The sequence below is a fragment of the Anopheles gambiae genome, chromosome 2, assembly GCF_943734735.2.
Source record: "Anopheles gambiae chromosome 2, idAnoGambNW_F1_1, whole genome shotgun sequence".
NCBI lineage: Eukaryota > Metazoa > Arthropoda > Insecta > Diptera > Culicidae > Anopheles > Anopheles gambiae.
Genome location: NC_064601.1, coordinates 44,556,677 through 44,584,567, shown reverse-complemented (window position 1 = coordinate 44,584,567; position 27,891 = coordinate 44,556,677). Strand labels below are relative to the sequence as shown.

Sequence of the window (27,891 nt, the reverse complement as noted above, 5' to 3'; positions counted from 1 at the left end):
CTGCTAATGTACTTGGTACTCGAATGATCGCGAGGACACATTAACCCAAGCATTAGACACATTAGCCCAGCGTTATATCCGTGTCATGGTAATGAGGCTACACTGTCCCGGATCGTTGTAACTCTTTCAGTTTCGAGTGAGCAGTGCTCTCACCCTGGGGAGCCTAGGATTTTACAAAGGATCGCTTTCGATTGCATCTTGTATTTTTTTTCTTTCTTTTTTATATAGAATATATGGAACTCCCAACTGCTTTGGTCCATCCTTCACACTTTAATAGCGATCCGGTGGGGCTTGGAACTCATTAAAAATCTTAAATTTACGACGCAAGTGCACATCAACGCAAGCACACTGAGCGTGTCAGCATGATTGCATAGGCTTTCCCTCGATTGACGGGTCGCGCTAATGTCGGGAACGCGGGGGTATAAGTACAGCATAAGAAAATGGGGAAAAAGCAGTAGAGAAAGGAAGCTGACTGCTCGCACCATGATTGAACCATTTCTCTTGTGCCCAGCATTAAGCCGTAACACAGCGTAACCAGAAGGGGTTGAAAAAAGAAAACAAAAACATTAGTAGCAAATGTGTGGTTCTACCAGTTGTTGCCCGTCCGCTACTCGTCCTATTCTACACCGGGAGCAGGCACCGTTTATCTAGGTGAAGTGTCTCCGCTTATGACATGAACCGTAAAGAATGATTGAGTTTGGATAGTTTGGTGGAATACTAAAAACAAAACAAAAAAACAACATCCAAACACATTGCACGAAGTGGAATACCGATCACGAGGATGTGAAAAAAGTGTGAGGACGGGCGGACAGTCGAACTACACACGCAGAGGCTAAAGCGGTTCAACCCGGTGGCACGATCACGGGGCACAGAAACTCGACATGAAACAGAAGCAACCACAAAAAAAAGAGTTTTAGATGGAGTGTGCGAGAAGCTGGAAAGCTGAAGGGAGAAGGGAGCGCAGGTTCAAATGTCCCCCAGGTTCGAAATGCGCGCGGTTCTTCTATAAATAGTAATAGGTACGAGCATAGGACGTTTGATTTTTTAACCCCGCGCAATGAACAATGCTGCTACACAACACCACACCATTGGGTCCACCCAGTCCTGCCCGATCACGATGTCGTTTGCTTTGCCTTCTTCTTTGGTAGGTCGTGGTTTGCTTTGTTTTTTTTTTCACGGTGGCATTTTTTGTCATTTCTATGATTCAGTGCAATGCGATTGATCAAGTAGATCGTGTTGCAGATAGTTTATTGTAAGTTTAAGGATAGTTCGCCAAAGTGATATAACGGGTAGGGAAAAAGTGTATATAAAAAGAAAGAACAATTCTCAGATAATTTGGAATATAAATATGTATAAACCTTTTCCATTCATTAAATATGCATAAAACTCTATTCGTGCTTTAAAACAAATGGCTTACTTAATCAACGTTTGCCATGTGCTAATGGTGGTCAGGTCGTTCTTCACTAAGGAAACCAGAAATTGCACAATTCAGCCTGCTGTGTTGTACCGAGCTCGTGCAGCCAGAATGCCGGCAAGTTGGGAAACACTCATCAACAGCTACTGGCGTAACAGCTTCCCTCCCGAGCAGTGGTAGTGGAGAGACCAAAAAGCACGGAGGAAAGGACGCGAGCCGCGTGTTTGAGAAAGGACAGAGATGAGTGAACGCTGCGAACAAGAAGAACGAAAAAAAAAACTCGTCAGCGGTATAAACAATATCATAAATATTGTTTTTGTAGCAACCAACAAACGGAGTGCGTCGAGGACTTTGCGTCTCCGTCGTCATCGTATTGCGGTTTCCCTTCGTGTTCAGGAGGGTGTGGAGTGTTCAGGCGCGTAGGGTAGTGGCAGAGGTGTGACTCCTGCAAGACGATACAGTGTGCGCGGTCCTCCGTACCAGATCGTGCTGCCAGATGTGCTGCTAACAAAGCAAAGCGGATTTGGGACTCATCCACCAGGAGTGGTGGTGGCGAAGAGCGGCGACGACCCGACGAGATGCTGGGTAAGGCTAGCGAGAGTGCAACGTACATGTGCCATGCATGCAACGGCGGTGCAGTACGCTGGTGCGACGCATGCGATCGAGTAAAATGTCTCTCTTTCTGTCCCTTTGCTTTTTCCACAGGATCGTGTCACAGTTGCACTTGCTGCAGCATAGAGCAGAACGCCCAGAAGCCATCGCTAACACATCGGCAGCGGATTAGGAGAGGTCGAGTGTGGTGCAAAAGGTCATCAACATAATGAACCGTTTTCCCTCCGATAGCGGGTGAATATCGCTACTCCGGGTATGTATATATTCGTCTCGCTCATTTCCCTCTGAGTCACTCAGGCTGAGGTAGGCGCTGCGAGTCGTTGCGACGCTTTGCAAACTGCACCCCTTCGATCGCGTGTCCCGTGTCGATGTCTCTGAGGAAGCGATTTCTTCCCATTTGGCGGTGGATTTCTGTTTTCCCCTTTTCCCCTTGAGGTTCTGTTTTTGCCTTCGTGGCGGCCTTCCCAGTTTGGGAGCATCTGAAGGCAATTAAAGCAGCCCCCGGAGGATGACGCCAACGGGTGTCTTTGAGTGTGTTGCACTCTCGTATGCACTCTCAAATGCACATTTGCATCCCGTGGCTCCGTCGCTCCTATCCTTTACCTACCCACCAGACGGTAGACGGAGAGCGTGTGTGTACGCCTTTTTTTCTTCGATCTCGTTCACGTTCCTCCGAGAAGCGTGTTGATGACAATCAAAATCGAGAGTTTATCACCGTCGCCTACATGGGGTACTCATGGTGGCGGAGGAAGAACTATACACCAGTTTTCGGTTTTGCGACGGGCTCCCGACTCGATCGTTTGTCGAGGGGGGAGGTACCAATTTGTTTACATTTAACACCAGCAACCCGCCGAAAGGAGGAAGGCACCCATAAATTTGGACACTAAGGAGAATTAGCGGCGCGTCAGTGCGAGGTGTCAGAAATTTCGGTAGTAATCATGTTTCATCGGTATCACGTGGTTTTCCCAAACAAACCGTTAAAAGGGAAACGAAATAAACTCGCGGCGACACAGGCGAAATATTAATAAGCCCACACATACAAAACCACGCCAGCCCACACCGTGCATTGGTGCAGGGCTGGTGGGGCAATATTTAGTGGATCCAATTTTATGCATTTTTTATGAGCTATGCATGTGCACGGTATTTTAATGGCTTAAACATTTCGCCCAATAAGGATGCATGTCCTGACGGTATGTTTACTAAAAATGAAATCCAATGCACGTGGTTTATGAGGAAATCAATACTTGAGCAGTTTTTACGCTCTGTTTAGTGATTCCAAATGCATTAAAAAATTTATTTTAACATAAATTATGTTCAAGTTGTTGAAGACTCTGTAGAGCGGGAAAAAAAGATAAAATTGCATGAACAAACAATATTACGTCCAAAAAGTTGTTAATTTTGTCGAGAATGTTATATTGTTGGGCTTTTGGTTAATGGAGTTGATGATCAGCTTATTATATGTTTGGAACCTATTTCCTGTATATCTAAGTGTAATTATTTAAGTGGCAAAATCCACGACATCGGTAAATTTTCTAGCAAATTTACTATATGTTCACTGAAAACCACGAAATTTGATTTATGTGTACGGGGTTGCTTCTTTGTCCGCATTTATATCGTATCTCGAGGACAACCTGTAGATATAAAGTCTTAATATTACTTAATTGCATTTATAGAATTTAGAGCTACCATTTTTTACGTGGAAGGAATCAGTAGCATAAGTTTCATCAAGAATTATGTCATGTAGAATATCATTTGAATTATCATCACGCAATGCTATTTGGGAAGTGCTTTTTTTGTTGTAAATACTTTTCTCCTTCTTCTTCTTTTTCGCAAAAAGTTGACCATTTAGTTGATGGCTTTATCACCGGAAAAGCGTTACAAACATTGCTGATCAAAAATACTGAAACCTGTCTCTTTCCACTTGAAAGCAGGATCTTGGACAGTGATCAGCTTACCTAGCTGAATGAAAAGAAACCCGAAAGCGGTTAATCTACTACGGGGACCTTGCAATCCTATTCATAAAATTTCATGACAAATGAACTTTTAATCAAATTTATTAATTCTTCGTTAATCAAGATAACGAAATTGATCATTGTGAATCAGTAAATATGGGAATGAAATAATTAATATGATCTGTAAAATTGTGTCCATCTTTGACACGCTTGAAATATAACACGCTCTTTCCAAACTTCACAGTAATTCCAATAGATTTCTGTGGGAAAGCCGATAAGCAAAATATAAAACAAAGTTTTTACCGATACCAAAATTGAGTTGACGCCAAAAACATACAAACCAGCAAAAAACCATAAATTAAATACTTCTTCAAACATTAAACTATTTCACTCAATGAACACTCACGATCGTTCCAACGTTATGCTGGCCAAGGTCATGGGAAAAAGGCATTTCTTGGCGGATGTAAACTCATCCAATAACAATCCATCAAAAGAGGAACAAGTTTAAGCAAATTAAACCATCTGGTGCCGGCCCGCGACATGAAATTAAATTAGTCGATCAGCTCTCATCACGTGTCACAAGTAAAACAAACATGCCAAAACCTGTCAGCGATCGTACGCTATGCGTCTGATGATGGGATTTTTCAATAAGATCCGATTTTGGAACGATCGTCTGTTTTCCCCCCTCACTATTCACTATATCTGCGCATTTGAACTCAATTCGATTTAGAAAGCGCAGGCCCATTTGTCCACAGTGGAAAACACACACCATACAATTTGCCACACCATTTGCCATAACTCAACCAGCGAGTATGGGGAAGTATGATGCAGCAAGTGTAAAACGATGGGGCGCATCGATGGTACCGTCCGATCCGCCAAAGGATGCCTCGACGCTTCAAAGTGCATAACGATGCCGAAAGTACCCCACCAGGAGCAATGCCGTGAACCCGGGCGACACGAACGACTGAAGAACCCGTAACCGCTGTGGCAAGTGCGTAAGTGATCGTCTATAAATCACAATGATCTTCATACTTTGGTGTCTGACAGGGCACGCGGGGGGATGCGCGGGTTACACAAAGACAGCTCGGTAAAGACAGCATATCATAAAAATAAACACACGATTTTACCCCATACCTCGCGAACATGAATGAAAATTGATTTTTCTTCAAGCTATGTTGGAGGTTTTTGGATGTACTGTTTGCTGCTTCGTGTGTTACGATGAAACAACGCTAGCAAGGAATGGAAGAAAAAACACCATAGTGGTTTAAGCGCTAATCAATACCCAAGAATACTTTACCAATGCTGTAAAGCATATCGTAAGCTTTAAATACATAGCAGGTATGATACGATCACATTAGCTTGATGATCAATTGGTATTTTATAATTTATTTGGCAACTGATTAAAAATTACGATTTTTTATCTTTACGACTTTAAAAACCTTACGTTTTTTAAGCTACTAGTTTATTTGGCCCGATTACAGGGATATGCAGGATAATTTCGAGAAATTTTGTAACTTTAGGATGTGGAAACTGATTCAGAACCCATACCGATTGTGCGAATGATCCCGAACGTATGTCGAATTTGTAATTTTCTAGATATACTGATGCTGGAATTTACGCCAATCCGATACAGGTGTTAGAATTAGTCATAACCTTCATTGGTACACTGGAACTGATGCCTTTGCCGGTCCTATATTGATGGTACATATTGAATTAAAATAAATGAAATGAAATAACTGATTCTGACATCATACCGGTCGTGGAGTTGATCCCGATCCCATTACGGACCTGGAATTGATCTTGATTCTTTACCGGTTCTAGCACTGCTTCCAAAGCCGTATCGGTCCTGGAATTGGTCCCGAACCCATACTAGAACTTACTCTAAAGTTTAGAGTCTAAACCCATATCAGTTCTGGAACTAATCCTGACCCCATATAGATCCTGTAACATCCTCTAACCTACCGGTACTTAAACAGATCCCAATTTTTTGAAGCTATATGTATTCTTCTTCTTCTTCTTTTTCTTCTTCTTATTTTTAACATAACGACCGTTATCGACCAAGGCCTGCCTTTACCACTAATGGGCTTGGCATTCAGTGACTTATTGTTGGACCGTAGCAGAATGATCACTCCTGTGTATGGAGGCACGGTTCATTACCCATTACCAACTCATGACGGGCATGTTGTTAAATCGTCGTTGTTTATATATTTTGGTTCAGTAATAATTCGACGCATTACCTGTTTCTATCTGTTATTTATCTTATAATAGATAATACACTGTTGCAATAACATAAAAATGATGCACTTAACTTTCGCTTCGATCATACTCCAATTCAAGCTTAACCACATGTGAAAACCGGCGTGGAAATTACAACCGCTGACAAATTGCACCGGTTGCGCTGGAAAAGCCACTCCATCATTCCAAACGTCCTTCAACTCATCCACGAAATGAGCCGATTAGACGCTCGAACGCAGGTCATAAATTTAGAATCCGCCCGTAAAGCAACCACCACTCCGGAACAACCGATATAGGGGCTAAATCGGGGTTCGTTGAGCGCTTCCTTCCTTTCTTTCTTTTCATTTTCCGAAAACAGATTCATCAAATTAGTTTATAAACACATTGTCGTGATGTTTTGTAAATAAGACTCCATCCATCTCTCCAGCGCGTACGACAAGCCGACGTAACGCATCCGAAAATCGAGAAGGGAGGAAAGCTAATTTGAGAAGTGTGAACTTAAAAACCACTTACCGAGCACAGATCTTGCAACGCTGTCACCTCGAATAATCATCAACGATCCTTGCTTTTTGTCGAGCACACTTGGAGGGGTGCCCGGGATGCGTTTATCTTCCTGAAGCAGTGCATTTCTTAGATGAATTGTGGCTGTACTAAGCAGCATTGGCACTTCCGAAACGTGACCTAAACGGTGGGAACTGCCGCTACTCACGAAAACAACACAATGCCTTCGCATGAAATCGGTACCGCGGAGGGAAAATGGGTCTTAACGAGCTTAAATGGGTTGTTGATGTTGTGCCTGTTGGTTGTGCTTGATGAGGTGGATTTTGTTGTTCCAGAGTCTATTTGACGATCGTTTCAGGCGCAATCTTCTGATCAAATCCTTTTGTAAGCCCTGCTGTAGATGGGGTTACACGCGCAACAACTAGTGGCGGGAATGGGAGATCGTGGGAGTGTTTTTCCCACCATGTGTCATGAATCGACGCAGTTGCTCTAATCCGTGAAAGGATTGTGTAAATATTTTCGAATGTGAAGTTAAAGTGGATGATGTTTTGGTAATAATTATTGGCAGTTTTGGGTACTCAAGCGCATGTATCGGTGGTTGGAAACTTATAATGACTATGTTTGCTTGTATTTTATGGATTATCAGATCGTTTTCAGTACCATTTAGTTTTAGGAATGATAATTGCCAAAAATTCCTTTAAACTATTGGAGAGAAAAGAGTAACGTGCTCCAATTTTCTAAACCGAATCTAAATAGAAATTTCCAATTATCCTCTACGCATTATCATTGAAGGAATATCTGAATTATTGCATTTGCTAGCGTGTCGATCCTTAAGGCGGGTCGAAGTTCTTATTTCTCTTGTCTCATAATTTGTCCGAAAGCAATTATGTTTGCTGCCCTCCCACCCCTTTGCTGTTCTACCGCCAGGACGCGCCGTTCATTTCACGCATCATAAATTGAACTTTAGGGTGTTCGGGTAAGATTTCACCATTTTTTGACACAACGGCACTCACTGTGTTCGAGCTGTGTCACGCGGCAACGGATTTAGTTTAGTTTTAAAATGAACAAAAAAATGAGTTGTTCCAGTTGTCGCACTGAATTCCATTTCCCAGCGACACTTGCTTCGCTTTGGTTTAACTTTTGGAACTAAAACCAAAACGGGAGCAGCGGGGCGTTAGTGGCTTAGGACGTACAAGGATCGAACGCTGAAAGCGCAGGCGTGATTCGATGCGCATTTGCGCTTCGGGGGAAAATTATGATGTGTAACGAAACGTTTCCCATGCGCTCCCGGCCGGTTGCGGTGGTTGGAAAAGTATATTCGGTGTTTCGGACCGAAGCTAACCCCGATCGCGGCACAATCAGTTCAACTCACCAAAATTTCCAATCCCTGACATAATCGTTGGGGGGAAACGTTTCGAAGGAAAAGATCGTAAAATCGTAGAGTGGTTGTGCCAACTTTACCGCGATCGGTAGCGATGGGTTTACATAGATTTTTACAACCTTTTTATGTGCAATGCAACATTGTACCAAACAGTCGTAAAATGTTGAGCATCCGTCCGGGCCACGTGAAAAGCGGCCTGGGCATGGTTTCGGTCGGTTTTATGACTTTTTAATCGAACCTACGTTACGCATCCTTGCGTTTGGAAGATGATCGTCGTTCAATTCGTTCCCGCTGTTAACGGGAGCAGTTTGTTATGTTTTTTCTGGATCAGGTTTGTACGGGAAAGTAAGTTGTAAAAGTAGTTAAATTGATAAATGTTGATCGTAATGGTTAAAATAATCATTCATTGAATTGTTTGTTGTGAACGATGGCATGATCGATGTAATGGGTTGTAAGATACTAAAATGAGCATCACGCCATCGAGAACATTCAGACAACTTGAGGGTAATTGTTTCATCTCGTCATAGGGAGTTTTTATTTTTGGAGAGTTTAACGAATGTCGTAAATTAAAAAAAACTGTCGTTAGGCAGCTTTCGCTGTGATTTGGTTAATTATAATCGAATGATGAAATTATATCTAAAAAATTGATATCGAATTGATAGATGATTTTCGAATCGGTACAACACAAAATAGCACCACTATATTTTTGCAATAGTTGTGGATTTATCTTACCGATTAAGATTTTGTTAGTTCTGAATGGTAAGATAGCTTGTTTAAGATAATTATTTTTATAAAATGTTTACATTCACATCACTTTAATATATTATGCTGAAGAATTCCTCAAAAGAAGTACGAAATAAAAATAGCACTAGTTGGACTTTTCATGAATGTTTGATTGTAACTTATCAAACATATTTTTAAAAACACATATTGAATATTGTAGGAATGAGACATGTCTTTGATACAAATTAGTTCAATGAATCGCTTATTTATAAGTAAAAATATAAATTACAGCGAGTAACACTCGATATGTTTCAAATGTTCATTAATAAGGTATTTTAGCATGCTTAAGCTGTCTGTTTTTATCTATTTTCGTACAAAGAACAACAAACAAGGGCAAGCAAATAATTTTTCAACGAGTTTCAGAGATGGACAGCGTACCGATCACTTGTTCGCTGCAATATGTTTGTCAAAAATCCAGCATTCAATAATCTAATACTGTAAAACTGTTTCTAGGCCAAACTGTGTGTCAAACTGTTACATTTATACAACGTCAAATATGTTGGTTCATTTTCCGACATTTAATGCATTGCACATGTTTCCTAACATGAATGTTATGATTTGTTGCAGAATCTCATACAATACTATTTTAACACCGGGAATGGTAATTATGTACGATTTTGCTAAGCTATTGTAAAGTGGTACACAGCTTTTGTATTGATTCTTCACTTTCATTGTTTATTCATTTGAAAATTTGTTTTTGCTCGAGGATTTGTCTGAGAAACTGTAGTTTTTGACATTTTTCATAATACTGCCGACTCAAGAATCTATTTAAAATATTTTTGAACCGTCCTCACGGTCGTTATATACCTCTACCATATTAATTTTTGCATTAAACCTTATTTTCCTACGCCAGATTCTGCGATAAGTCAAATGCTGGTAGTCTAGCGGAAAAACTAATAAGGATGTTATACTTTTTGAGTACCACTTCTTTGTTGAATAATACTTTTCGAAACTGAATCATAACCTAAACGAAATCCTGAAATAACAACAGATAACCGTTTTTACGTGATGATTAACATTTTTGGAATAGAATTGTTAATTTGTAAGTTCTTTACTCTTCAATTTTTAGCGTAGTGTATTGTTAATACTGCTTTACATGCATATCTAGGTAATTATTACAAAAACTATGTAGGCAGTTCATAGAAAATTAACCACTTTTTTCCGTCAGTTTTATTCTGTCTTTTTATTGCCTTATACGGCATGGACATTTTAAATAAAGGATTATCCATTCAACTCCTGTTTGTATTGATATTTTTTGTGAATTCTTCGGTACATCTTGAATTACTGGAAGCCTCATGGTAAAATCGTCAACGATTTAACAGCACGGATGGGTTCATGTCCAGTATGGTCAGTCAGCCAGTTCCCCATACGTTAGACTGACTATCCAACTATGGTTAATCAATAAGTTGCCGATAGCCAAGACCATCAGTGGTACTGGCAGGCGTTGACTGAAAACGAAACAAGAGAAGAATAAACGTTTATTACAGAGGCGGTCCCGTGGCACAGTCATCGACTAGCATGACCTAACAACATACCCGTCGTGAGTGCAAGCCTCTTATGTTGCTCATACTTACTATCCGACTATATGATTTATTTATTTATTTATATATTACGACAATTAATGCGTCTGGTACTGCATAGAATATAACGCTTATCTCTTTATTCTGCTTTATTAAAACTGATATTGTCTATTTCCGAGTGCGCATGAATCTAAATTCCTTGTTTTAAAGCTCTGCGCAGGCAAGTCAACTGATTAGAAATGTGTATTGAATTGTCTACACAATGTTAATAGAGGGTCGTTGTATGAGGCTAATGTTATCCTATACTCTTAGTACTATATAATGTACGATATCCATGAGTTCTAGGTGGTGTGTAAATGGGAATATGTTTTACTAATAAGTCTCAAACGTCTATACAAGCCGACATGACGGTCGTTACGTCAAATAGAAAGGTTAATTATGCATATGACTTGTAATTTTTACCGAGGGAACTAAAGTAGTGTTCATTTTAAAAAGATCCAGTCCTAAACGATATAAAAAATCATTTTTGCAAACTGACAATGCCAGTGATAAACATATAAATAGTATGCTGTATCAAAATATTGAATTACTATAATGAAAACAACACTGCTTTACCCCACGACTAGCTTATTCGTTCGGTTAAAGCACGACTTTATGTAAATCTTATTATTTTTGCCAAACAAAACGAGAATCACTGATCCGTACTAACGAAGTCGTATCTTCGTATTGTATTTTTTAAAATGTAGATTGTATTTGTAGATGTATTTTTTTTTAAATATATGCGGATTTATAATAACGTTGTGATACTTGAAGCTGTTAGATTGGTGATCTCACTTTTCTGAAATTGTCCCATATCATGTCCAAGCATCTTTCTTTGACAAAATATAACAAAAATAAATACATGATAGAATGCAACAAAAGGTTTCAGCTTTCAACATTTTTCCCTAAAATGAAACAAAGTCCTTCCCAAGAAATCTAGTAGCACCGGAAGCTACCGTGGAAATTCCAAAAAAGGATTCGATGCGCTTCTAATAACGTTTGTAATAAAAAAAGGAGCTCCCAATAGTGCAAGGACTATAAAAAAACAACACAGTCACAGAAATTCATGACATGAAACGTTTCTTGCGTGGAATGTAGTTCCATTTTCCCATATCGTGCCCATGTCGAGTTCAAAATTAGGTGTTTTTCTTACGATTGGTATGTGAGTCCTTCCTTGTGGCCACCCTTTTCCTCCGTTTCGTGTTTGATGCGTTGCTCTGTTGCTCAAGTGTTGCTGTGGTTTAATGATGGTAGGTGCTTTTTATGGACTATTTTTGAATATTTCAAACTCCAGATAATGTTGTTGGTTTTTTTTGTCGTTGTCGCTCGTCCAAATCCAACACATCTTTCCTTCCCGAGGCAATGTTAATGTTGTTTTTCTTTCCATCCACCCCATTCCGTATGATCCTTGAGTTGGCCACTGAAAGTTGGCTCTTCGCCTTTACGATCGTTTTCATCTCCAAACAAGCCGTTAGGAGCCGTTTTAAGCGAACATTAAAATAATATTAATTATCGGCCTAACGGCTGCCAGTCGATGACATCTCGTCGTGATCGGTGCTGGAGCTGCTGCTGTTGTGTGTGACGGTGATAATGATGAGGATGATGATTGGTGGTGGTCCGAGAGGTGCACTGCAGCAGTATCTAAACGATGGGAACCTGGAACCCGAAACTTTGGGATAAACTGAGAAGATCAGGCAAGCGAAAAGAACAGAAGGGAAAAAGGACGATGACATCGTTTGTGTGTCAACAGGCACAGTAGTTACAACGGTATCCGAATGCAAAAGGATACCGCCATTGGCGAGGATGGTTTCCATACTGTTCCTGTAGCGCATGGATGCAAGGTCATGAAACGCGATCACGCGGTATAGTTTATTGCTCCTGAAGAATGCAGGACGATCGTCATTCGATCACTTGTGAAGGCAAGTATGACAATATTCCTTTATAAAAACAAGTCATCGAACACATGAAATGTCACTATTCGGGGTCAAAAAATCACACACCAGGATCTGAATTTATGTGTTATTCTTTTTTTTTTGGTTAGAATAACAATAACTTTGATTTACTAAAGGTTTCGTTGAGACAATATTATGAAAGAATTGAAGCGTGCAAAGTAAGATGAGTAGAGGCTTCACGTGTTTTCGATAGATTTATCTGAACTTTTTTTTCTAGTTACTGTCTTTGGTTTACTGGTGTTGCGGTTAGCGTAAGTAACATTCCTTGAAATCGTAAAACCAGAAGCTTTCCTTCGAATGGGAAGGGTTCGGAACAGTCCGAAACGTACGCGACAAGAGCTGCCATAAAAATTAATGGTGAATTGATGTTCGGTAAATACGTTCTGCTCAAAGTGCTTTATGACAGATGTACAGATGGTAACGTCTGTAAATGATGTGAATTAACGTATTATGCTTCAAGTTTGACCTGTGTCACAGTGAAATGCACACCAGACGCATATGTCGTCTTCTTCTTTTGATACTTGTCATAAATAATCTACATAGACTTGTAGTTTTACATGCCAAACTGTGTTTCATCCTCAACCGGATAGTCAGTCCTTAATAAAACAGGCCGGGATGAGAATCAAATAATTTTTGGGTTTGCAAGCACCTATAGAAAACATCTTGCTAATAGTAACTAAACTTAACATGGCAATCCTGTCTCAAAATGAATACTATGGATGAGGATGGCACAGCTAATGAGATGGGCTTGTTTGGAGTCAACCAACTCCTTCATCATCATTCAATCGTAGTTTCATGATCAAGTTTACTTGTGGACGATAAACCATCTTCTTCTAAGGACATTATTCTTAAATTTGAATTATTAACGTCCTAAAGATTACTATCATTCTAGTAACGATACTTAGCAGATATCTACCTTAAAAATATCGCCCATTCGTTAAGAAAATTAGAAAAAAGTCGTATCATGTTATTCTTTACATGATATAAAAAGTCATTTGAATACTGAATTGCACATAACTGTAATACCAAAGAACTCACTGTGGTCTCTCCACATCCTATTGCATCAAACATTGCTATTATTTTTGTGTTTGGCTGTTTCAGATTCTTGTTAAATCGAGAACTTTTTTAGTAGCAAATGTTGGTAATTACAAATGGCTAAAACAATTCGTCAGTTTTGGAACATTGATTTGGTTTATGTTCGGATGTTGAACTGCTTTTTTGGAATATGCCCTCTACTTATAAACAGGTACGATTTAAGCTAGGCTAAGCTTGAGCAACGGATCCTCCAAAACCACCTTTGGCGGTGTGTGCGAGCTGTACTAGCTGTACTATTAACAAACTGTACGGCAAACCAAGCATATTGTCGTTGAAAAAAAGGCCGGTAGAACACGATGGCTGGGAAATGTTAAGAGGATGCCGGATTCATGTCTCACCAGGAAGGTATTCGATAGCGAACCCCAGTTCGGCACGAGGCGCAGACCTGTCGAAGATCATGGATGGGAAAATATCACAATGTGTCTCTAAACATAATTACTGCGCAACATGCTGCCGCACTTTCAATGTTCTAGTAATATAGACAAAGCAAAAGTAAGCAAAGGAACTACATTAGACAGGAAATAAAGAGTCTGAACTGCAGATTGTCGTGGGAAACGGTTTATTTAGATCCTTGCTGTAGCTCATCAACGGCTCTTCAACGGCTGAAAGTAATAGAATTAAGTAAAACCTACCCCACGCACCTTGATCGGTGCTGTCAGTGACCAAGCGCCTCCATTGTACAGGCGTCCCCCGAGTTACGACCCCCTCGAATTACGACGATTTGCAGATACGACGGTTTTGACAGTTAGAAGGTGTCATTGAGACGAAATTGATGTAGTTTTTTGAATTTCTGTGTTGATAATCATTACAAACACATTTCCACAGATTCCACAACTCCCCGGTCTTGAATATCTATATCGTGTAAACGGCTTTTGGAGGAAAATTAATAAATTATCGTACATTATTTTAAATAAAATACACGATTTATAATAAAAGTTTAAATCAAATACACGATAATAAACACATAAGTGGTGTGGTCAAAAACGGGAGTTTTCAGGAGTTTTACTTTTGGAATACTTTCGGAATATTTTATTGACTCTGTCGCTCGGCGAGTGAAATGTTGGCGCGCTAATGATAAATCTTTCACTTTAATGGATTTTGTGTGTGGGGAAGTGTATTCAATGGCAATTTTATTGCGCAGGCTCATTTTTGCCAAGAGAAATTACCACTAGAGTAGTCTAGATAGGCAACCGTCATTTGATAAATATGAAAGATTTCACTTAATTTTTACATTTTTTAAGTCAATCATCTACAAATGAAGACCCTCTGCCTGGCCATGAGACTATTTGATATTTGTCTTCATGTAGTCTATCTGTGGCTGGTCTGGGGGTACAGTCATCAACTTGTACGATTTAACAACATGTCCGTCATGGGTTCAAGCCCCTAATAGATCGTGCCCCCATCACTGAAAGCCAAGCTCACTTAACTAGTGGGTACAGGCAGGCCTTGACCGACAGCGGTTGTTGTGCCATAGAAGAAGAAGTCGATCTGTACTTGGCCACGGTTTCGTGGTACAACATGCCCGTCATGGGTATGGGTTCAAGCTTCGTATGAACCATGCCCAACCCCCCCCCCCCCCATTATTAAGACAGACTATTCTGCTATGGGTGATTAATATTTTTTGGATAGCCAAGCCCATTAGTAGCAGAGGCAGGCCTTGACCGACAATGATTGTTACTGAAAATAAGAAGAAGAGATCCATGGTTGATAATTTATGTTATACATAACTGGTTGTCAGAGCTAGATTTTTCAGGTTTTTTAAAGGAAATTTGTTTCTTCCGTCGTAGCGTTTGCATAAAAAATATAAAACATAATCGATTTTCCATGGGTTTATTATGATAACCCACACTAACGTAAATTTCAATAATAGTTTCCCATGAGTCAGCAGACAAACTTTGACACCTCTATCAGTCGAACTCTAGCCGTGATGGCCAAAAAATTAAGCAACTTTGTTGAGGAGCGTGCGCGATCATAGAACGGCTGCCCGTAGCGTCTAAAATGGACACCATGTAGCAGTTTGTGGACGTCGTATATGTCTGTTCCGGCATATACAACATTTTAGCACTATTAGACAACAATCAGAGCCTCGAAATAAAGCCCTCTTCTGAATGGCCGACGACACTGAGCAACAAGTAGCTCCAAAGAAAGCTGAAAATGATAATCGAGTGCTTGGCCGGGAGGTTGTTGCAACCGGCGAAACGTCGAAATAGTACCTATGAAATAAGAACAAACATATTAGGAAACATAAATCTCGTCCATGATTCCCCAGCTGCGTCCCATCTAATTTTTCTAGACCAAAATGATGCAAAACTTCTACTCCAGCAATTTTGACGCGAAATCTGAGGAGGAATTGATAAAAATCAAAGGTAGATCTTAAAACATGCCTACACGCATGTCTTAGTCCGCCATGGCAAAAATTCCGGATAACATCTGCAAGGTGCTAGATTGATTATTACTTTACTTCAAATTACTTTTATTAGCAGGAGTGGATCCGTCCAAGAGAGATTAAACCCTCCAAACTTGGGTATCTGTTTAAGAGTCTTGATCGCGGTCATCATCATTCGTAATGAATGTTCTGTCATAAGAGATTCAAATCACGTATCCAATTTCCAAAGATCCATGAATCTCTCAAGATATATGTGAATCTTCAACGATGTATGTAAATCTCTACAGGTTTAATTTCTAAGTGCACAACCACGTTTGAGGAGCAAAGCAAAGAAGATCTAACCGCAAAAGTTGCACTTCGGCGCGAAAGACAACCCATTGTTTCAAGATCGACAGAAGCCGCGTATTTAATGAAGTACAGTAAAGAGAAGAAAAGAAAAACAAAAGTATGTAGGGATTCATAGATCTCTAAAAACTCATGACTGAATTAATAATCGAATAATAAAATAGAATTCATAACATGCATGAGACTTATTTGGTATTTGGTGAATCCATAGCAGTCGGTCAAGCGTATGAGAGAGTGGAGGAAGACAACCAATCGAGATCAATACGATATTTACTTTCTACAGAAGATTTGTACGTCATAAATTATATGTTGATTCACTAAATCGACCATCCTTGCACACAATACAAGCATTAAGTAAACAATTATAAACCAACTTTTGTTGGAAATTTTGGCAAATGTTTATGTTTAATATAACTTCAAAATTACACCAGCATACATTTTAAAATGCACTCAACACACTCCTGTAAATGATTTATTTCTATTCCCTTACACAATCCTCTTCTCGCATCGTCAGGTTCTGTTCTTATCGTTTTTTTTTGTGGAAAACTCCTTATATTGCCATGGCCTTGCCCATGAAAGCTGTCAAATGGTTTGAGTTGCGTCTTCATCATCGGCTTAATGCGCTTACTGAACGTGGATGACTGCTATTAATTTACCGTCACACAATTTGCGCAAGCCAGTTTAGCGCACGGAACGATAAAACACATTCGTAAATTATTGCCAGTTGACAATATTGTTGTGGGCAGCCGTGCCGACCCCTGGACTTGCCGTGGTAGTTGTGCTGCCACTGGTCAATGTCCAGGGGACGACAGTGTGTCACGCACACTGTCGTACGCACACTAAGCGCGGGCCGCTTAGTGTGTGTTGTGCGCTCGGACAAGCAAGTGTTGCGAGCAGCCGGTCGAGCAGGGCTCCCGGCAGGGCACGGTACGGCTGGCGCGCGGCCGAGTATATATAGTGTGTATTGTGCTTGTTATTATTTATGATGTGTACTGTTATATCAGTGTTTGAATAAAGTACCTGAGAAAGCCAAAGACACAACGGCGGCGACGAGGATGGGATCCTCTTGCGTAAGGAGGATCCCTAGAAGAACCCGCGGTCGCCATCGCGATCGAGCGCGTCGGTTGGAGCCGGCGCCATCGCGATGGCACGGGTCCCCGCGACAGTGGGACGCCGTTCGACAAGGACCGCTGCCGCCGCCGCCGTTAAGACCGTGGCCCCGGCTGTCGTCCCGCGATGGGGACAGAAGGGACAGCCGCACACACACACTCGGCGATGTTTGATTCGCCGGGCTGCAGGCCCAGGGAGCGCCGGCAATGGTAAGGTCGAAGCCTGATTGCCGGGCCATCTGCGGCGACGCTTGGTGTCGTCGGGCTGCAGCCCAAGGAGCGCCGGCAGTGTAAGAGGCGAATTGTCTTTCTGCCTAGCTGCCGCGAGATTGGTGACGCGAGAGGTCACTGAGTTGCTGCCGCTGTGTTCGACGGAGAGGGGGCGAGATGCCATGCCCCGCTGCAGCCGTCGTGTTGGACGGAGAGGAGGGCGAGGTTCCATGCCGCCCCGATGCAGGCGTCGTAGAACAGTGAGAGGGGGCGATGTCGCATGCCGCCCCGCTACTGCTGTTGCGTTCAACGGAGAGGGGGCGAGGTCCCATGCCGCCCCGCTGCTGCCGTTGTGTCGACGGAGAGGGGACGAGGTTCCATGCCGCCCCGCTGCTGCCGTTATGTTCGACGGAGAGGGGGCGAGGTCCAATGCCGCCCCGCTGCAGCCGTTGTGTCAACGGAGAGGGGGCGAGGTCCCATGCCGCCCCGCTGCAGTAACAGTGTCAACGGAGAGGGGCGAGGTTTCATGTCGCCCCGCTGCAGCCGTCGTGTTTGACGGAGAGGAGGGCGAGGTCCAATGCCGCCCCGATGCAGCAATAGTGTCAACGGAGAGGGGGCGAGGTCCCATGCCGCCCCGCTGCTGCCGTTTTTATTCGTCGGAGAGAGGGGGAGGTCGCATTCCGTCCCCAGTTGCAGCACCGACGTGTTGTTCCCGACGTGAAGGGCGAAATGTGTGCCGTCCTTGCTGCAGCAATTGTACCACCGCTACAGGATGCCATAACGGGCTGCTGGGATATGCTCTTCAGCCGGATGAGGCTTGCGGGACAAATCGGTCGCCGCCGGAGAGATCGCCAGCAGCAGCGTAGCAGCGTGCGGAACGAGTTGCTGGGAAATGCTCTCCTGCCGGATGAGGCTAGCGGGACATTACGGTCGCCGCCGGGGAGATATCCTGCAACGTCGTAGCAGCGTTGCGGTAGCCGGGTAGCGGGGTCGCAGCTTAGGAGCAGCATTTGCGCAAAAATGCCCCAGGACAAGGGTCTATGGCCGGAGGGTGTCACCACACCGATATTCCCGCAATGGAATATGCGCGTGTCGGTTCGACCCCCTCCGGATAAGTAAAAGGGGGAGATGTTGTGGGCAGCCGTGCCGACCCCTGGACTTGCCGTGGTAGTTGTGCTGCCACTGGTCAATGTCCAGGGGACGACAGTGTGTCACGCACACTGTCGTACGCACACTAAGCGCGGGCCGCTTAGTGTGTGTTGTGCGCTCGGACAAGCAAGTGTTGCGAGCAGCCGGTCGAGCAGGGCTCCCGGCAGGGCACGGTACGGCTGGCGCGCGGCCGAGTATATATAGTGTGTATTGTGCTTGTTATTATTTATGATGTGTACTGTTATATCAGTGTTTGAATAAAGTACCTGAGAAAGCCAAAGACACAACAAATATCATGGCCGGTTGCGCTTCAGCGCCTCAGTTCCATGCAGCAAATAGAATCACAAAAAAGTATCCACGAGTAACACCCGAAAATAAACCCTTGAACATATCGTTTTGCAAGCTTCTTCGTATCTTGTTTTCCCCCCTCCGTGCTTTGCCACACGTTTCTATTACACTTTTTGTTTGTTTTTTTTTTTGGTTTTACATTGCAAACCACACAACGATGGGGGGAATCCTTTCGATGTATTTATGTTTAGTTTTATCGTGTATCGTGTCGCGCTAATCATTATGAGATGAAGCGCATAAAGAAGTGTGCAAACGATCTGCGGCAGGGACGGGCGTACGTTTCTTGCGATAAGAGTGCGCGAAACACGTGCGAGTGGTTGGTTTTCATTCGTTTTTTTTTTGCTCCCTTGATTTAGCCTGCCGCCCATCAACCGGTCCGGGCACATGTGCTGCGGTGGTGGCGTGTGGCACACGAATTTAAATAAACAACTGTGTGGCATCGTGTTGCGAATCCTGTCTACCATGTGTGCGCGATCGTACGACAGCACAGCGCACGGTAAAGCGCGAGCCAAATGAAAACCCCGAAAAGCAGAAACGCGGGGCAAGAAAAAAGAAAATATTCTACATTTTTATACGCCTTCAAATTAAGGCTGTGCCTTAAAACACAAAATGATGTGTAGAGAATACCACACATTTTGAAGCCCTAGAAACACTCGGACAAAAAAACAGTTGAACAAATAGCGCACTGCTTATTGCGTATTCACAAATGTTTCGTTTTCTTCGCTGTGTTCGACTTGTTCTCTGTGTGCATACTTTCAAGACGAGGGACAGAGATTTCATTCGACAGTGTGACACTGAAGAGTAACGATTTTTCGAAGCAGTGGTTGACCTACAACAAGCTTAGCGAGAAGGGAGTGAAGAAGGAACAAACCTATTATAAAGTTCTTTACCAAAACAAGGGTGTGTTAAAAAAAGATAAGAAAGGGGAAGTGGAAGTAGAGTGCGTTAGTGATTAGTGGAAAATTATTAGAGTTCCAAAGCGAACCTAAAAGGAAAATGGGGAAAAACAATAAAATCCTAGGGTTTGACAAAGAAACCATTGAGGAAGAGGTATTCATGGTGATGGAGTCCACAACCTGAGTTAGAGATCTAAGCCGGGTTAACTCGTTCTTAATCTCTAAAGTGATTGAAACTGCGATCTCCGGAAAACCAATGCTGGTCAGCCGTCTGGAAGCTACTGATTAAGGAAACCAATCAGAATCAAGGAGAAAACATTTATAAAATCGATCCCCGATCACAGAGGAGAGATTCAACTCCAAAAACTAGAACATCCCATCTTAAACTGTAGCAAAGGAGTGATTCGATGCCTCGATATCGAATTCCTTTCGGAAGGGGAAATATTGGATGGACAACAAACACAAAAGGCAACGGAGGTGATTATCTTAAAAAGAAAGGTAAATAATCTGTTGACCAATACTCGTTCAGCAATCATCAAACAACCTTTCAAACAGGGAGAATCCCACGTACGTTCGATTTCGGACTGTATCCACTTAAAGTACATTCTGAGACCCATGCGATGTACCATGCGGGCTTAGTAATCGTATCGGTGTACGTAAAACGAAACTGACCAATTGAAACAGTCCGCGGTTTACTAACCCTTATCAGATCATATTATCATACAAGCCTGGCTAAATTTAATAAATTAATAATAATGGGTGATTTCAACTCTCATCACTCCGAAAAGAGAGATCAGATGTGTGACGGAAAAGGAAAAATCCTTTTGCATGAAGTCAACGAAAATAACCTTACTGTGATAAATAACTAAACTGATAAATAACTGTGATAAATTGAAAAAACTTTCATTAACTCAGATGCAAATAAAAATAACTCAGCAATAGACTTGACAATTACCTCGCTATCTTTAGCCCCAAATATTCAAAGAAACGTTTCAAACATTCACAACGGTAACAGTGGGCATCGGGTTATCTTCACCAACTTTAACTTATTCAAATCACTTCTTCAAAAAATCACAGTTTATGATAAGACAAAATTGACGAAGAAATATCCAGTCTACCACACAACAATAATTCTGATATCAACTCAATTACCAAGGACATTAATAAAATTATTTTAAGGAATAAAATCAAGAGCTCTTTCATCGAAAAACGATCGAAAACCCAAATAAAATACAGAAAAGAAACAACCAAATTTCGATTGTCAAGAAAAATGTCTAAAACAAAACGAATTGAGGAAAAGCTGAATAGATCTGATCGATTCTCAAACCACTATGGAGGACCTATGGACCCTCATGGGAATGTTCAAAGACAAACCTGCCAGAACAAACAAGATAGCCACAGATAAGTCCGTAGCTAAAGAATTTCTTCATATTCATTTTGGTTCATCGAACCAAAAAAAAAGATAACTAAGACCCCGATTCATAAGCGATAACAGTCTGATTGACTCTAACAGATTGCACAATATCCTGAACTCAAAAAATAATTCTGCTCCTGGTATTAACCAAATATAAAAAAGTGGCATAGAGATTTAGATACAAACTCTCATTGAAGAACTTAAAATATCCAAGAAACTCCAACACCCAACATCCATAAGCACTACAGAACTTAACGCAATAGAACTGGCACTTGAGATATCGACAAAAAAACGCTGGAACAATATTGCTATTTACAGGTGACCCCCGAGGTACAACCAAAGAAGAAAACCATATAGACGAACTCCTTGGGAGAATATTACATAACTGTAAATGTACTCAAGCAATAATCCAGTGGATCCCAAGCCATGTCGGAATAGCTGGAAATGAAATTGCCGATAAATTAGCCAAAGATAGTCTTAGTAAACAAACTGTGATAAATAACAAAATAATATTAAAAGATGTTATTAATGTATTCCAACAGAGAGCTAACCACGAAACCAATACGTAGTACGCGGAATTATGCCAAAGTAAAGTGAAAAAGTTTGTCAGATACCAAAGCTCTATAAAAAAAAACAAAATGTGGCACCACAAACTAAAAATTCCAGCAAAAAATATAAAAAAAGCCTAAATAGATTAATAGCGGGACACGACTATGGAAATTACTGGCTACACAAAATGAAGCTCACAGATGGAGTGACCTGTGAAATTGGTAACGTAGATGACACAGCGAGCCACAGAGTCTTCACATGCCACAAATTTACAAAGAAAGAATGGAACGAAAAGAACAATTGGAAATCAACAAACAAAATTTTATTAACGCCTGGAAGACGAAAAACAAAATGAAAATGAAAAATGTGATACAATTTATAAAAACCAATCGAATATTCTTCTGAAACGTCCCACTCAAACTACGTGACCTAAATACACAGACGACTTAATCTAACAACATAAATAGACAACATAAACAAAACTTCAGGGAACATACAGAACATAGAATATAGAACACAACATAGAGAAATGCGATCTATGGTTTTTAATGCCGTTCAAAAATAACAGAGGTTGTGTTCTCACCAACACACTAGCGGACTAGTACCGAAGGGCCCAGGAAGCTGGACTTCAGTACCGAACCGTCAATCGACCTCGAGAAACAGAAGAAGAAAAAGGGACAGAGATTTCTCATTCCACATTCGTATAATAATGCTTCCTTCGTGTGTTTATTCTCATCGATTGTTTATTCCGATCCATTTTCTTACTCATTCGCATTTTCTAAAATTCTGATCAAGACCATTAATTTAAGACAGTAGATAATATTTAACCGCTAATCTTAAGGAAAAATCATGATTGTATCATTTAACCATCTATAAGAGTTTGTATTTGTGTGTCTAAGTCTCGACCGAATCCATTCTATCTCTTCCCGCTTTCGGTTCTGCATTGAGTTTAACTTTCTTTTGCTACATTACCACCGAGGGACTAGAAAACAGTGTACACGAAAGAGAGTAAGGAATCATCAACCGAATCATTCCTATCACTAGCTCTAGTATTTTGTTTTTGTTTTTTAATCCTTCGATTATTTTACGACGTGAAATTGGCGCTGGTATGCCACTTCCATTCGCTAGTATATTATCATTACTTTTCCCCCTTATTGGAAACCCTAGGAAAGAGGAAAAACCGGGACGACTAATAGTGGAGACAGAAGGGCGTGCGGGTGTTGAGAGGAAACGTTTTGAAATAATTGGAGAAACAGAAAGAAAAAAGAAACGTGCTCGGGAATGTGTTCTCGTATGTGCAAGGCGTACAAATCGGCGTAGCTCTAATCACCGCCGGCTGCATTTTTGGTAACATTCAATCAAGGATCAAAGACCCTTTGGCTACTACAGCCGTAGGAAACGCTAGTTTCGATATCTAAAATCCTCGTACACTTATTTACACAGAAATAGCTGTCAGCAACAGCGCTCAATCGATCTTCTCAATCGTCCGCAGTTCGTTAGGTGCTATCCATTGCCTGGGGATATCAACACACAGAATCAAAACTTACACTTAATCCCGCCCATTTTGCTAGTACGTATCGAAAGGATCGCAATGTAGATCTTTCACTAACTAATAAATATCGTTTGCTTCGGGAAGTCTGTTTTACTCTTTCGCGAAGGCTGTCCCTTTACTGATCGCCGTACAACGCCGTCTGTCAGCGACATTTTTGTAAACTTAGATAAAAATAGATAAAACTCGACCTCGTGTTTACCACTGTACCGGTAAGCAATCACTTCGTGCTCATTAATCGTCCCTTATCGGAAGCAGATGAGCCTCGGAATTGAACACGTACTTGTCGAGATCGATCTCGTTCCGATCGTCGCTGAACAGCAGGTAGAAGTACTTGAGCGTTTCGCCCAGCCAGAAGCTTTCCATCATATCGCGGGGCCGCGTGTTGAGCGGGTTTTTCACGTTACCGATCGAAGTGTAGCCGTTCTTTACCTTGGTGTAGCGATTGAACGCTTCAAAGATCGTCCAACCCATGTCCTGATACGTTCGGTTGCCAGTGATGGCGTAGAAATAGTACAGACTTTCGACAAACTCCGGTCGCAGCAGATTGTGCGCATCGTTCGTCTTCACGTAGATGTCCGTCTCGGATTCGCCGTTCACGTTGAAGTACGATATTTCCGGTGCTAGCTGGGTCGGTTGCTTCATGTACGTTTGATAGCACGTTTCCAGTAGATCGGTTGCCAGTCGCAGATGCGTCTTAGGCATTCCGTTCTTGTAGCCGAGCAGCAGCGTGCCGGGAAGGTAACACGTGAGATGGTCCATCTTGGGCTTGAAGTCCTTCCCATTGAGCAATTCGCCGATGTAGACATGCTTTTCGTTCGGAGTTGTTCGCACGAGCTGATTCAGAACGCCTCGCATCGACTTTTGATAGTCTTCGATAAGACTGAAATTATAAATGTTTATACGAAAAAGGTTAAAGCAGTGAACGACACTGTATCTCATCCGTTGGGCACTCACTAGTCATCGGCCTTTTTGCCCGTCTGAAGCCACTGTTTCAGCAGATACTCGTAGTACGAGTCGGCGCGCGCTCCCAACGAAACCGTTGCAAAATTGCGAAACTGGCCTGTGTTAGCGTTGATGAAGATAGGCACCAAACCTTCGTTTTTATCTAGCTCGTGTATTTTAAGATTCACTCTCGAAGCCACCTGCAAACATATTCCGGTGTGGTAATACATTTCTTCATTTTGATCATCACTCCAAACTTTACAAACCTTTTCGAAGACGGGATTCTGGGAGGCACGGGACAAGTCGCGGAATTCCAGCTGGATGGTCGTTACCTCGCTCGTGGAACTGTCTGGCGACCATTTAGGCGCATGTGCGGCAAGCGATCCAATGTTCACGTCGGAAAACGGAATGCCCGACGGTGAATCGAAGCACGGCAACAACCGATTGCCGAGATCGATGGCCTTGTCGAGAAACATACGATCGCCGCTCAGATGGTACGCACTCAACAGCCCACCAACGACACGGATGGTTACTTCAAACAAGTTGACTTCACGGTTAATGTCAAACTTTAAGTACTTCTCGACCCAAGCCCGTGCTTCATCGTACTCGTCCTGCAAATCCATAATGTAGAGCGTATCGAGGGAATCGACCAGAGTAAGGCCGAGCCCAAACCAGTCGGAGTACCCCATCGAGATGGGCTTTAAATTATCGTGCCCCCAGGCGTACTCCTTGTACCCTTTCCAAGAATGCAGTACGGCATCAACCACGGCCCGCTGTCTGTCGTTTGTTGGGCCCTAAAATGTAAAGTGTGAAATAATGTAGCAACCTTCTGAGCATAATTTCTACACGCAATACAGACAACATCAAGGAACTAACGACAGCAATGGTATCACAAGAGCATGCCAGACTGTACACAACACCCGCACCACCGTAAGCACATCACATACCTTAAAGTCTTTAGCACCAGCGAGCGGCGCACGTCGATTTTCCTCCAATACGTTTTCCTCGTTGTCAACAATCTCTTTCGGTTCCTGGTGAACAACCTCTAGCTGCATAAGGTTTGCTTCTGCCTGTTGGGCTACCGGCTTTGCAAGTGCCTCTTCCGTCGGAGGATTTGCCAGACTGTCGGTGAGCTTGATCTCTTTCACGACGGGGGAAGCTAATCGCTCATGCTACAATTCGTACCGACACCATAACCGGGCAGTTGCACAAGAAACAAAAGCGGTATACGCAGCACAGTTGCAAACACGCGGAAGTTCAAAGCAGGGAGAGACAATGTGACAAACGAAAAAGGACATTTTAAGACAATTGGTATCACAGGGACAGTGTCAACATCAAAGCATGTATATTACCCGTTCCTTGAATGGTGCTATCTGTATGTGCTCCATCGGATCGATCACCTCGGAACTGCGGGACGGATCGTTGAATGGTAGCACGAAAAATATGACGTAAAAAATGCACATGCCGGCTAATAAAATGCACGCTAAATTCTTCTGGAACCGGGACAGCTGATTCCAGTGCTGCAACGCGGAAAAGCGAAAATAAAAAAGGACATTTTGTTCAGTGACCATGTGCTCTACCTATCGAGCATGTTGCATGTTGAATACTCACCCGTTTTAAACTTTTCCTAGAGCTAACATTGCCAACTATCAATGGATCGTTGCTGACGGGAAGAATGACCGATACATGTTCTATTTTGGCGTCCATCGTTCCCGCTGTACTTCTATCGGGGGGAAAGGGGCAAATGCGGGCGAAAAGAGCCGTGCTCCCGATTTGCTGTGCTGGCGATGGTACAGTTTCAGTCGATGCAGCAAACACTCGTTTTATCTATCGTGGCGCAAACCAGCTCATCGTGATTTTCTTCCACAACGAACAATGGGGCCTGCAATCGGAGGAATGGGACAGATGCAAGGGATTCGCGGGGGGAGCACTACTTTTATCACGCCGGAACTACAACCGCTCAACCGCAGCCGGTTGGTGGGTTGCTGGTCAAGGGAACAGACCGCAGCACGGACGCTACATTAAATTCGACGATGGGTTTGTCTTTTCGTTACCAATTAAACCAAATCGAGTAAATGTTATTTATATCCACTGCGGTGGCTGCTGATGAAAAACGTCAACAAATACAGATTGATGACGTTTTGTTTGATGTTTGATGCTGCTGCGTTTATAGTGTGGAAATGATTACGATAAACAATCTTTTGGGCGAGCTGAGGGGAGTTTTACGCAAAAAGTCTGTTTATATAGAAGCTTAATGTAATGAAACAAATTACCCGATTCAAAAATATGCATTATTCTTGATATTACACTCGTTTAGATAACTTTACAGTCCATTGATTTGAACAATGTACAGTCTGTTCCCGAGTTACGCGGTTTCTGCGTTCCCGAGCAATCCGCGTTACTCGAATTTCGCGGTTTTTGCCAAAATATAATTAATTACTCGGTATATTTTTTATTAAATTTAGTATTTTTATACACTTTATCTTTTATTTGATACGATTTTTGCAGAACATTCTGATATTTTTAACTTTTATGTAGATTAAATTTACTACCAAACAAGCAAAAGTGCAAAAAAATCTATACTGCATTGGACAATTCTTGAAGCAAATGGTATTGATTAGACATTTATTCAGACCAATTTAGAAAACCACTTATCTCCGAATACGCGTAAGTTGAGAACCGCGTAACTCGGGAACAGACTGTAGTTCCTCAACTTCACACCGACCAACGGATTAAATGTCATCGAGCAAAACAAACGAATTCCACATTCCGCGTGCGCTTTCTGTGTGAAGCCGGTAAACTTTCTTCGTAAAATGTTCGACACAAGTGTGATTGTAGGCATATCCGCCACTATTGTATCGTTTGCGGTGGGATATGCCGTCGCTAGACGGTCTCCTCTGGATGATAGCAGGTCAGCTTCGGCGGAAAAGCATACAAAAAATGAGGGAACCGACAAGGTAAACCATCAACGCCGGGTAGCCCCGGGGAAGATGTAAAATAGTACGTAAATTGTGAAATCATGTTGCGATTTCAGATTTTTGCCGACATGGGTGGAGAGTACAAAATGGTTCTCGTCGTGCGGAATGACCTGAAGATGGGCAAGGGCAAGATAGCGGCACAGTGTGGCCATGCAGCCGTTGGAGCGTACGAGAGTGGAGTGCGGAACACGCCGGCGGCGATCCGAAAGTGGCAGAACGGTGGGCAGGCCAAAATCGCATTGAAGGTGGACACCGAAGAGGCCATGATGGAAATTTACCGTACGGCGAAAGCGAACAAGCTCAATTGCTGCCTAATTCGCGACGCTGGGCGTACGCAGATTGAACCGAACACTAAAACCGTGCTAGCCGTTGGACCAGCCCCAAACGTGGCCGTGGACAGTGTGACCGGTCATTTAAAGTTGCTGTAAGAGCTGAGTTGCCTCAATACAATTTGCTTTTAAGAAGCCACCCAAACACATACGGATGGAGTCATCATTTCGATCGCGCAAGCAATATCCGAAACGCGAAG

General features: G+C 42.3%; 2 protein-coding genes across 4 annotated transcripts; one reads left to right on the top strand and one right to left on the bottom strand.

The window, feature by feature from the left end:
• The first annotated feature begins 222 nt into the window (after nucleotides 1–222).
• Nucleotides 223–27,840, top strand: LOC1269469 (probable peptidyl-tRNA hydrolase 2). The gene is made up of 4 exons (XM_061649726.1): nucleotides 223–1,999; nucleotides 2,120–2,279; nucleotides 27,018–27,341; nucleotides 27,419–27,840. The coding sequence occupies exons 3-4, from the start codon at nucleotides 27,198–27,200 to the stop codon at nucleotides 27,788–27,790; spliced, it is 516 nt and encodes a 171-aa protein (XP_061505710.1). The 5' UTR covers nucleotides 223–1,999; nucleotides 2,120–2,279; nucleotides 27,018–27,197; the 3' UTR covers nucleotides 27,791–27,840.
• On the bottom strand, nucleotides 22,616–26,541 carry LOC1269471 (endoplasmic reticulum mannosyl-oligosaccharide 1,2-alpha-mannosidase). Of its 3 annotated transcripts, XM_003436599.2 has the most exons (6): nucleotides 25,996–26,541; nucleotides 25,737–25,904; nucleotides 25,332–25,556; nucleotides 24,651–25,178; nucleotides 24,397–24,584; nucleotides 22,616–24,322 (listed from the first exon to the last, which is right to left on the bottom strand). In XM_003436599.2, exons 1-6 carry the CDS (start codon nucleotides 26,089–26,091, stop codon nucleotides 23,674–23,676), a joined length of 1,854 nt encoding a protein of 617 aa, XP_003436647.2. In that variant the 5' UTR covers nucleotides 26,092–26,541; the 3' UTR covers nucleotides 22,616–23,673. The 3 variants fall into 3 exon arrangements, with proteins under 3 accessions (XP_003436647.2, XP_061505707.1, XP_061505708.1); XM_061649723.1 differs by having other exon boundaries at nucleotides 24,397–25,178; XM_061649724.1 differs by lacking the exon at nucleotides 25,332–25,556 and having other exon boundaries at nucleotides 25,996–26,510.
• Nucleotides 27,841–27,891: the final 51 nt, after the last annotated feature.